The following is a 12,684-nucleotide window of genomic DNA, read 5'->3' on the forward strand; positions in this document are numbered from 1 at the left end:
AAAATTGGCTAAAAATTGTAATATACACCTGCCTTTTTATAATGAAACTACAATATATGTAGATATTGTAACAACGCCAGTTTGTTTAGTAATATACGCGAAACTGTAATATTAATCTTTTTTTTTGATCCTCTGATAACAGTAAGTGTTAAAGAGCGTCGATAAATCAGAAAGATCATAATCTATCTTTCTTCTGTATAAGAGCTACATATCTTTCGAATTTTAACAGTACGAAAAATGCACTTCGGACCATGTTATCGAGGCTCGGTCGACGTTTCTCGCATCTTAGTTGCTTCAGTTTCAATTAGTACCTCAAGCCGAGAGGTCCCAAGAGCGGGAGGAAGCTCAATTGGATTTGATTGATCACGACCACGCATCCGAAACGACATTTTTTGATGGCATGCCATGGACTACGGGATCATGACCATAGCACCAGGACTCTCCGTACGAGTGCATTGTTGATTATATAAAACGTGATGTGAAAAGTGTGAAAATGTGCGAGATACCTGACGGACGTACCATTTACGGGTAAACTGTTAATTCAATCTATTCGCGCGAATGTTTAAAACAAATACTCGAAGATTTAATTTTATGCTTTCTAAATATCGTGTGCTTATCAGTTATCGTTCAAGTGTTAATATAGCTTATTAACAAGCGGTCAAACTGCATTTTGACACTAATTTACCATCGAGGCCTGAGGCGATTCAAGATTGATAAAGTTGTATCGTCAAATGTATTGTTTTGGCGTTATTTAAGGTTGCCAAGCGGAAGACTTGTACGTTAAATTTTAAATATAATTTTTGGTAATGGTAACATTATGAAAAAAATATATATATTAAAAAACAGTTTTTAAAATACAATTTTGTTAAGTTTAGCCCAAAATATATCAATGAAAAAGTAGTGGTTTAAACACAAATTTTATATAGCATAATAACCTTTTATGATAATGTTACGCTATATTCATTCTTCAGATATAAACCTAAACTCAAGTGATTGATATTAACAATAAATATAAACTCCGATCTTCGAACTCTTAGTCAAAAAGAGCAAAATATGACTAACACAAAAGTTTAATTGTTTTCGAAAGCCATGAACATATTCATGGCTTTCGAAAACTAGGTTTTAATTTTAGTGAATCGATGACATATTATATTTGTTTATTTATTAAGATGTAACCATAAACAAATATATACTTAAAGTTGTAAATGGTGTTGTAAAATTAGATTGCAATTTTTTTCTACAAATTTGCATATCAAAAGTGGCAATATTGCGAAAATTATAATTCGTTGACATTGGCAATGAGATGATTTGTAGCAAACGTTCGCAAAAAAAATCTTCGCAGAAAAGATTCACTAATAATTAATATATCTATCTCAAAAAATTCAACATTAAAATGGCATTGGTTTCTTTGCAATATTTTGATCGGTGATCCCTTATCTAAATCTTCTTATCAAATAAGATAACTTATTCTAGCATCAAAAGCACTGTGATGTTTTGTTTAACATTATTTTTCTTTTACTGATCTAATTTTCTTAAAAAATATTGTAATATTAAGAGCCACAAACTATAGTTTATGATTTTCTATGTATAAACAAAGGCTCTCACCACTGACTAGTGGAATAATACATGAAAAATCTGGGTTCGAATCCCATATAGACTTTAGTTTTTTCATTTACTATCGTGTCTGTAAAATAAAAATTACTGTTTATTATATACCAGCTTAGTAAATAGTTTATAATTATTGAAATTTTATAATTTAAAATATTTCTTTTAATTCATGCGTAATATATGTATTATTTTAAAGTAATAAATTTAAACCGCAAAATGAATTAATTCTTACTTATGCGAAATTACGTTAGTAAAAAATAGATATCATTGATTTAATTTCAGTCTGGCGTGCCACTACTTACTTTGTAGTTGTTGATTGTGTTGGCCCCGTTGTAAATCTGCACTAACGCCTGTCATGTTGCAATGAAAGATTTATATTAAATAGATAAATATGCATTTGTGAATTCTAAAAACACTTTAAATATAGTCACACTTTTCCTGACGGCGCAGTGAAAAAAATCATCTTTTCAATATAACATACTTTTAATTTTGGATAGTATATGAATTAATTTAAACATATAATAGAAACACCATAACACAGTAACAAGAACGGCAATACATAATGGACTAATCATGGTAGGAACATACCTGCCGAAACGTCAGTTTAAAAAAATATATTAAGGTCATAAAAATAATTTTATTGGCCTTAAATCAGAATTAAATACCATATTTTTAATATCGAATAGTAAGAGTACTGTTTTTTTATATTCAGCAAATACTTTAATAAAATCTTAATACATGTTTAGTAAAACCGTATGGCTTTACTAAAATTTTTATTTAATATATAAAAACAAACATTACAATAATTTATTTGTGATTGTTTGTTTATATTGTTTGATAACAGAAATAGCAAAAACAATAATATTTTAACATATATTATTTACCAATTAACATATTTTACATATCTGTTAATGTTTATATTTAAACATAAATTATCTCATTCCATTTTAAATAATATGGTAAACAAATAATGGAGCGGTGATCGATATTTTGTAATTTAATGATTTAATATTCCTATATATAGTTAATTATTAATTTTAATAAATAGCTAATACATAGATATTATACATTATTCTCATTTTTATTTAAATAATCCTAATAAAGTAAACAATACACATGCGATATATAATTTATAAATAACTGCTTTATCGATAAATTATTAATTCCTTTATTTCAAAAACTGATAAAAGATGAATATATCTATATCAATGGAAATACCAGTATAATAAAATAATCATTATTATTTTCGTGGAAGAAACCGATAAATAAAATAATATCGCATCGATTGTGAATCCGCCATTTTGAATGTCCATTGTTTTGACATTTTAAATGGCGTTTTTCATACATTCATAGTTCATATTCGTCGTAAAACGGCTTTGGTCATAACGCGCTTTTTTCTAATCACCGTTTTAAAACCAACAAAGAAATAATTAATGGCTCAGAATAAAGCTGTCGTCAGAACGAAGATAGTTTTGCGCGACTAATTGCCATTTTCACGGTTCGTTTTCTGAAGCATATATTATCATATAATTATTTTTACGTGATTTTTGGCATGAGTAGATATAGTGAGTTCATTGCATTTTTAATTTTGCAATAAAGGGGACCTATTCCCCCTGACTTTGCGAAGCTTTCAATTGATAAATTGCTCACAGCGCGGTGACTGCTGTAAGCATTATACTAAATATAAGCAATGTATATTTTTGCCAATGTTGTACTTTAAAGTAAGTAAAGAAAATCAAATTTTAGGTTATCTCGCTTGCAAGTCAAGGGTTTTTCAAAATTTCCGTCATTCAATTTGATCGAATAAATATTGTCGTTTCAATGCTCAAAAAATATTTTGTAACAATAAAAATAAATAATTATTATGTGTCTTCGTGCTTTTAATTATATTATACATAATAAATAATTATTAAGTATACAGTATAATTAAAAGCACGAAAACAACTTATGCAAGTAAAATAAATATTTATTGATGATACATATAAATTGATATATATTTTCTTTGTGGCAATGAAATAACTGACCAGTGTCATCTATTTGCAATTAGAAAATGACACTGGTTTATTGTGATGTAATTGCTAATCAAACTTAAGAAATCTTACATTACGTAAACTGCAATATTTTATTTTTTATTACAACTCTGACTATTATGACTTGACAACTTATCCTAATTCTTATAATGACATTAAATAAAAATTATATAAACTCTTTATACCTATCGCCGCAAACATTGTTTGGCAAGCTGGTTGAAAAGCTGGATGAGTCATGCGTGCCAAAAGACGTAAGGGACGCAACCGCGATTTTCTATGGCACTCCAAATCTCGCAGCTGAAAATTGCTGAGTATTGACGGATTGTCGACACCACCTCTTAGCAACTTTAAAAAGTGCTTCATTAAGTAAATGCCTAGCAGAGAATGCAATAAATTGTATTATAACGCTCATATTTCTCTTGTATATACATCTTTAAAAAATAATTTAACTCTCTCCAAATACAAGGAGAACCATTTTTATATCGCATTGAACGCGAATCGACAATAAATTGTTAAAGTATCACGCGCTCCGCATAACGAAGCCGAGCATCTTCGACGCCTTATCGCAAAATTTAGGCAATGTGAATACAAAATCACTCCTAAGTCATCGACGGAATTAGTTATGATTAAAACACCTCCGTCTAAACTGTAAAAGAATTCCGCCGGGCAAGAGGAGCAAGAAAATATATATGCTTTATTCTGGTGATATAATATTTAGCTAACTATCTATTATTATCATCATTTTTTAAGATATGCTTTAAGACAAAGAAATCGGTTGATATATCTAAAATAAATAACATGTCGTGTAGCTATCTATTGATATACAGCTCACGATAAAGACAAAGGGATCAATTACCAAGATATTAATGATGTTTATCGACCGTGTGAGTAGATACACGTGCATTATTTATAGTAGGTAATCAAAAACGAAACGAAATCAGATGGGAGCAGCATCGTACGACATACAAAAGCAAATCATTCGGAACGCTATGGGCGTGCACGTAGAATTTGACGTGCGCTAAGGTCAAACGAATTATTTCTAAATCTATTGTCGTTCGAAAATGCATTGAAATGTTAAAAAAAGACGGATAGAAGTTTTTATTTTTAGATTATAGTAATTTTATCGAGTGTACCTTTAATTATTTTTCTTATATGGTGTTAAAATTGCGATTTTAAAGAGCGCGCGGTTTAGTGTTGCCAGATGTTAAAAATACAATAGAACATTTTGAACAACTGTACAGTATTAATATGTTATTTTGCAACAACAATCAATGAATGATAAAATTATATACTGATTTTCTGTAAAAATAATCAGCATAATAGACTAATGGTATCAATTGATAAACAATACCTAAAAGACCCACCTATTCAAATTTCATATGAATCAAATTTTTTTTTAAAAATGTATATTGTATCTGGGAGATATAAATCATTGATTAATATATAATTATAATCGATCATGATCTATTGGTAATAAATTTTAATATTAATTTATAAGTAATAAAATATGTGCCACTGATTTACAGACTTTCAGTCTAGTGTATCACCAGGAACGTCATTTGGGGGGGAAGGGGCAGGTGGGGCATTTACCCCCCTTGAATTTAGCTAAAAAATATATGTTATATAATATACTACCAATCTTGATAAAATCAAAACATTAAAAAACGACCACTGTCTCTTTAACTTTTACCCCCTCTCTGGAAAAAGCTGAAATGACGTCCCTAATTCTAAACTAGAAATTCTTGGGTTATCCCTCAAAGAAAATCTAAAAAAAAACAGTACCAAATCTATCCCGAAAATATTTCTTGAAAATTTTCATTTTAGTGAAATCTGATATAAAATACTTTCACCGGTAGATGTACATTTTAACCAGTGAAAATATAATTTATCTGGCAGATGCTAGTAAAATTATATAATTTCAACTTTTCCATGTGTAATAATATATATATATTATTTATTTACATGCGACTGACAGTCGACTCACTGTTTATTTAGTGGTTGTTGTGTTAACCCCGTTGCAACGCATTGGGCTAACGCCTGTCAGGGTACAACGGAAGATTTAAAATAAATAATAATAGTTTCATTAACAAAAAATGTTTTAAACGCAATGCGCAAAATTATGAGTGTTAATTCTGTACTATTGAGCATATAGCGCGAAACAGTCGCATATATTATATTTAACAATTAAACATTTAAAAAATAATATTATTAAAAAATACAGTTATGGTGCAGACTTAAAATAAATAACCACTATCTCACATAATTTTTTCAGCTCCTCATAGCTGTCGCCAAAAATATGTTTGTAAGCTCGTTGAAAAGCTGGATGGCTCCTGTAAGAAGAACATTCTCAAGCGCTTACGTTCTGATCACAACGGGTAATATAGAACTCGTAGCTGAAAGTTTCCGACAGCTTTCATTAGCAACTAATAAAGTGTTTCATTGATTAGACGCTACGCTGAGAATTAAATGAATTGTAACCCAAGTTTCTAGTAAAAATGCACTAGGATTCAAATACGAATACAATTCGTAAGAGATATCCTAGTACTTCGCTTCACTTGGATTCCAGATAATGGAGTCATATTCGAGGACACTAATATATATATACATACATATACTGTTATCTACGTGCGATGATTAAAAATCAGTGGTATTAACTATGATGTAAATTATATTTTACCTGTGGTCGGAGACATGAAACGCATTCCTTCGTATTTGGCACCTACCGTATCTGTTGTTCAGGTATATTTTTCAATTGGTTTAGAACTGTTTAATGAATGTCTGCCCAGCATGCACGTTTGTATAATATCAACGAGAAAAAATACATTCTTAGAAAGTTTAAATCTATGAAGCAAATAAACTTACAGACTTTTAGCAAATCTGCGATAAATTAAAAAAATATCTTAATTGTCCTGACATTATATTTACAAATTTTTAACTATTGACGAATCTAATTGTATTATACAAACATATTTTTAATATGTACAAAGTTATTTTATTATGATTTGATTTCGTAATTATATAATCACTCATGTACTATTTAGTAACTATTAGATAAAATTGTGACTGCGAACCAAAACTATATGATTCAATTCAATCAAAACGAATCATATTAACTTCATAGAAATAATAATGGTATTCGAAATTATTACATATCAAATGACTAGAAAAAAGATATCTTTATATTCGTATTAACGTGATGATTTTTATCACAATTCAAGTTATAATCATATTTTGAGTATAAGGTGTGTTTTAAGTCCATGATAAACTCAATCAGTTAATCTGCTAATTGCAGGGCGTTAACGTCTAAATCAGATTAAATAATAATATTTTGTCTGTAAAAAATAAAGAATAAAGGTTATCGAACGTTTTTATCTTAGTCTCATTATCGCTTGAATGAATAATTTATTAGTCGAACTGAAGAGTATTAAAATTGTTCGATGACGTATTTCCGCTTCCATGGTCCAATTGCTTTATTAACTGCACTCATCCGATATGTAGTCGCTGTAATTCGAATATTGTCAATCGTCAACCTTGAGCTGTGCATCTTGCCTTTGATGTGTATTATTTTGTAATACGTATGTGAAGTTAATCACGGTTCATTTTCGCTTTGTGTACAATAAAATGCTAACAATCACTACGTGCGACGTACAGATTCTCTGTAATGCATATAAAAGCGTTCTACAAAACAAACGTTTGCGATAATAAAATCTTAATTGTTTAATTATGATATCAAACGACAAAAGAGCAGTGATTCATGATGACGCTGAAAAATAATTGAAACGTCCGGACTTTCAGACCCCAATTTATATTTACAATATTCAACATTCAAGGTACTCAATGTATGATATATAATATACGGTAGTCCAACTTCAGTTTCCAAACTTTTTTTATTAATCGAACATTGTCATTAATTATGTATGTCATTAATTATGTACAATAATGTCAATTAAACGGCCGCCTTTGGACTTTTTGCAACATACGATCCTTTTGACGTAATTTTCGATTACTCTTTCGTACATTTCAGGTGGTATCTTAGGTATAACTTGGCAGATGTTGGTTTTTAGGCGCTCCAACGCTTCCAGTTTGTCGGTGTAGACACGACATTAGCGTAACCTCACAAAAAATCCAACGGCGTTAAATCGCACAATCTTGGCATCATCGAAACGTGAAATAATGTAACCTGGGAACTTTCCATGCAAAACATCTAGAACCACGTGTCTTCCACATCAATATCTTAGATTTTGTGCTCAAAACAATCAGTTATCATGCGCCTATAGTGCTCACCATTGACTGTTAAAGTCCAACTTTTATTTACAAAAAAATAAGACCAAATGACGCACGCCGCCAGAGCACAATGCGCACCAAACAGTCACTTTTTACGCATGTAATACCCTCTTGTAAATCACATGAAGATTTTCATGTGATTCAATTTCAGAGTTATTCATTTGAGCTATTTCGTCTTTAATTATGATTGCCTGACCCAGTTGGTACAGATTTACCCTGTTGTAACGTATTGGGTTTACGCATTTCAAGTTACAATGGAAGATTTAAAAAAGTAATCAACGTTTTTTAAGTTGCGAGACTTGAGTGTCCTAAATAGTCACGATCACATTCTTTATACTTGACCATTGTTGCCAGGACGTCAGCGCTTGAGAACGCTCCTCTTACACGAGCCATCCAGTTTCTCAAGGAGTTTTCTAACGGGAACGTTTTCGGCGATAGATGGCGTATAATGACGCACTGGGAAAACCTGTCAAGTCATGATGGTCAGATTTGTAATAAAAAAGATACTTGTTAGTTAGCACAGCGTCACGGGCAAATTTGACAGTTGTGAAACGTTTATTTTCTGTTTAATTTTGACCAATAGGAGAGCGCAAAAAACAATTATCACTTCTCATAAATTAAAAATCCACATCAAAAGCATTAAAATCGTTCCCTCGCCATCTCAGTGGGAACGATCGTTACCGAGCGTTCCAACTGCGACTCAAGGAATTCAAATTATGCACTCTTATGTGAATTTTAGTCTTAATAGATTTATGTGGCAGCTCAACAAGTTCCTTTGTCAAATAAGCTACATGTACACTTGACAGCCCTAATTTCTACAATATTTTTTTAGAGTATATTATACGAAAGCAGCGTATTGAGTCATTTTTACTTTACCAATTTTTATTATAGAAATTTACTTCCAACAGTTTTCAATATGGGATTAATATTATGTATGAGATCAAATATCTTACATAATTTTAAATATATTTAAAGTATATAAGTTTGAAATTATGGAATAGATAATCAATCAATCTCAGATTTAAGCTTTATTAGAATTTCATATTTTTGTTATTAGTGCAATATTTTAGTAAGAATCTTGTATATAATATATAAAAAAATGCAAAAGTTATAACATACAATTACAATTCAATGACTACAATTAAAATGATAAGGTGCATTTATAAGTAGCCCTTTGATAGGCTCACTTAAAAGTAGTAAAGTGACATCAGTCACTCCATTATAACAGACCAAGTGTTGACAATAAAAAACAAGTGGTAATTTCTTAAGGTCGTCTGATGTGTCTAATAATATCAATTATTTATTATTATTATATATATGACAAATAATGAAAAGCTATACAAGGCAAGTATACAAATACAATTATACAGAAAAATATGACAAACATGCTTAATGATTTTGATAAGAACATTACACAATTTATCGAGATGAATTTTAAGAAAAAATAGCAGATATACTCAGATATAACGTGTAAATATTTACTGACATGATAATTGATGACTTTTGATAAATTTTGAAATATGTCTTTATTATAAGCTTAATTTAAACCATTCAATTTGTACCTAGTAGCATTTTTAATATGGCTACTTATGGTTATCATTTTATTAGCATCACTATTAAAGGTCTTTCTCAATAAAGCTACCAGTTAAACTTTATATTAGTAGCTTAATAATATTAGCTTCTACTTATATGACACTGCTAAACAAATTCTTGCTTTTAAATATCTCAGTAAGGATCATCGCTTTAATTACAATCATATTCTAAAAATGTGTATTTGATAATACCGATCCTTTTGACTAATCAATATATTTCCTACCTTTAAAAGGATTGAACTGTACATTTGCAGTAGAATATCCTATAAAAAATGAGACAAACTCTTTGAGAATTATGATATACATAGATCTCACATGGATTATAGAAAAAAACACTATATTTACTGATTTATGAATTCTAGATCATCTGCTCCTATGATTTTCAAAAGCGGAAATCTGTCACGTTTGTATTGTATGTATAAATAAATGCTTTGAATCTGATGTGCCTCATTGTATACAGAGTGATTAGACACATCATTTAAGCTTTGTGCAAACATTACAATAAAAAAAAATATGTCACACACTTGTGACAATAAACACAATAGTCAAGACGGCATCGACGATGTCAATATCCTTCTTATCAGCGACGCCCAATAACGAAATGTAATTTCCACATAGACAATGGCCGACGTTCAATTGAGATTATTGATGTGTTGTATTATATAAACTGATGTTTTTTATTTATTTCTTTAAGGTATTTTTGTGGATGGTGGTTTCTGATGCTGTTTCTGCTGCACGGATTGGAAGGATCGGCCGTCTTACCGACTTCGTCTACCAACAGACCTCAGAAATGCACTTATCAGAGAGCTTATGCCATGAACGGAGCTCATTGCTCCGGTTTAAATTTACATTATGTGCCAAATACATTAAGAACAAATATTGAGGTATGGTTCAATGATTTAATATATAACCTTATTACTATGTATATCATATTTTTTTTAATGTATTGATTCCATTTCATTTTTATGATCGATTATTAATTAGAATATGACCTGAAAGGTTATCACAATGGTTGAAAAAAATATATTAAATTTAACAAGAATGATTATATAAAATATGAATATTAAGAGATTACCAATATGAATCAGACTACCAGCTCAGACATTGAACAGATCAACGAACAATGCCTGTATATTAAAAAGCTGGATGACAATTGTAATATTTGAGTTAGTTAGTATACTATTTTTTCACACCGTTAACTCCTTCATTAGTTGTGTAAAATACAACTAATGAAAGAGTAAATGGTGTTTTTTAAAGTAAATTATAAATGACTTATTGGACAACTTAATATATGTATATGTATTGATAGATCTACTAATAATCTTAACATTTGTTATATCAGATTTTAGATTTATCATACAACAGAATCAGAGATCTGAAGAACTCGACATTCGCCAACTACCCGAAAGTACGTTTCTTATATTTAGGAGACAACATGATTCAAAACATCGATTCGAACGCTTTCGAACCGATGTACTTCTTAGAAGTATTGGATCTATCGCTGAATGCTCTGAGGACGATATCGCCTTCCATACTGAACAGGCCACATTTGAGAAAGCTGTACATGGCCGACAACGCCCTGGATAATCTTATTCAGGATCTTGAGGCGATGGAGAAGCCGATCATAGCGCCGCTGCAATACCTCAACCTGGCCAATTGCTTTCTGAAAGGATTTCCTGATTTCGGAATCTTGCCTGATTTGGAAAACTTGAACGTTTCGGGCAACATGTTCAGAGATCTCGGCACTAAGAACATAAGCAAAATGTGCGGACTGAAGATGCTCGATTTGACGGACGCTTACTATCCGAAGGAAGACGTTTGCTTAAACAAGCCTTTAGCTATGTGGTTCATTGAAAAGAGGATCGTCACCGTACCGGAAACGTACAGCATGTTCAATCCGAACAGTGAAGGTATATCATTTAATCTTCTACTCACGAGATTTTTTACCAGTACACATAATTTTTAATTTTGTTGTGGTTGTTCTAAGAATGTATTACTGTTTAACCTTTCCGTTAATATTTTTCTTCATCAACGAAAGTGTGTATCTAGCAATAGAAATTAATAAAAACTTGATTTATCCTAAGCGAAACATTCTTAGGCTAACCATGCACTAATTACTTTTTATTAACCTTATCAACCAGTAAAAAATTATATCCAAAGCTAAGACCTTACATTAAAAAAACTATTGATACAGCTAAAACCAGCGTATAAGTTCATTTTTAAATTAAGTTATTACATCTTTGTGGCAAAAAAGTATAGAATTGTTGTACATTATTACGTTTCTTCATTTCAACATATAATTGAGACAGTTGAAATATTTGTCAACTATGTCAATGACATCAGCATAATTAAAAATTATATAATTTCAGAATTGAAGCGGTGTCCGCATGTTGCGCTGGACGAAGACGACGAGTTTAGCTACAATGAGTGCAAAGTCAGAATACAAGTGAAAGAAATCGAAAAGGCGTCGAAGAAAACATGGATTATCATAGCCGGGAGTTTAGGCGGATTTTTAATGTTAGCGGTGGTGTTTTTGTATTGCATGCATCGACGAAACACGAGACAGACGAAGAAGAACGAGATTCGCGAAATCGAAAACACGAGGAATCTTTTGAAGACTTCCGGAAAAGGATCATTCGAAAGTGCATAGTTACTAACTAACTAATTATACATAAGTTTATATATTTACACTGTTAGATAGTCAGTCAAAGCCAAATGAACATTTAAGACTCATATAACACACTAATAGTTATAATTAGGTTAATAAACAATGAATATAGGTTTTTAAATGTAAATAAATGTTTTTCTTATATATTTGTATGTATACTTTTAATGAAATGCCAAATTTATATCTTGTGAATAAATTCATTTTATATATTTTTGTTCAACTTTTACCTAATTTTAATACAAATCTATTCTACTTATCACACAACGGTAAGTATATTATAATGGCAATACTCTAAGAGCGTACTATTGAATGAAATTTACTTATGAAACTAAAGTAAATTATTATATTTAAAATTGAGATAAAAAGTTAAGAACCACTAATTGTTATAAATTTGTAATATTTAAGTAACAGCAGCAAATCAATTAGTATTGTCACCAGATAAGGTTTAATTCTTAAATTTCACACTTTACATTTGCAAATGGTTCTAGTCCGTCTATTTTTC

At 30.3% G+C, this 12,684-nt stretch overlaps 1 protein-coding gene across 1 annotated transcript; it reads left to right on the forward strand.

Moving 5' to 3' along the window:
- Positions 1 to 296: 296 nt before the first annotated feature.
- On the forward strand, positions 297 to 12,391 carry Lapsyn (Leucine-rich repeat activity-regulated protein at synapses). The gene is made up of 4 exons (XM_088184667.1): positions 297 to 528; positions 10,209 to 10,398; positions 10,857 to 11,424; positions 11,884 to 12,391. The coding sequence occupies exons 1-4, from the start codon at positions 494 to 496 to the stop codon at positions 12,162 to 12,164; spliced, it is 1,074 nt and encodes a 357-aa protein (XP_088040793.1). The 5' UTR covers positions 297 to 493; the 3' UTR covers positions 12,165 to 12,391.
- The last annotated feature ends 293 nt before the right edge of the window (positions 12,392 to 12,684 follow it).

The sequence above is a fragment of the Plectrocnemia conspersa genome, unplaced genomic scaffold (assembly GCF_051122295.1).
Source record: "Plectrocnemia conspersa isolate PC_06_02 unplaced genomic scaffold, ASM5112229v1 ptg000004l, whole genome shotgun sequence".
Classification (NCBI taxonomy): domain Eukaryota; kingdom Metazoa; phylum Arthropoda; class Insecta; order Trichoptera; family Polycentropodidae; genus Plectrocnemia; species Plectrocnemia conspersa.

What these genes read in the sequence shown, in the direction of transcription:
- Lapsyn (XM_088184667.1), top strand. Translation starts at nt 494, where the DNA reads ATGTGCGAGATACCTGACGGACGTACCATTTACGG. An exon ending in GACGGACGTACCATTTACGG is followed by an intron (nt 529 to 10,208) that starts GTAAACTGTTAA and finishes TATTTCTTTAAG; the next exon opens with GTATTTTTGTGGATGGTGGT. An exon ending in CATTAAGAACAAATATTGAG is followed by an intron (nt 10,399 to 10,856) that starts GTATGGTTCAAT and finishes TTGTTATATCAG; the next exon opens with ATTTTAGATTTATCATACAA.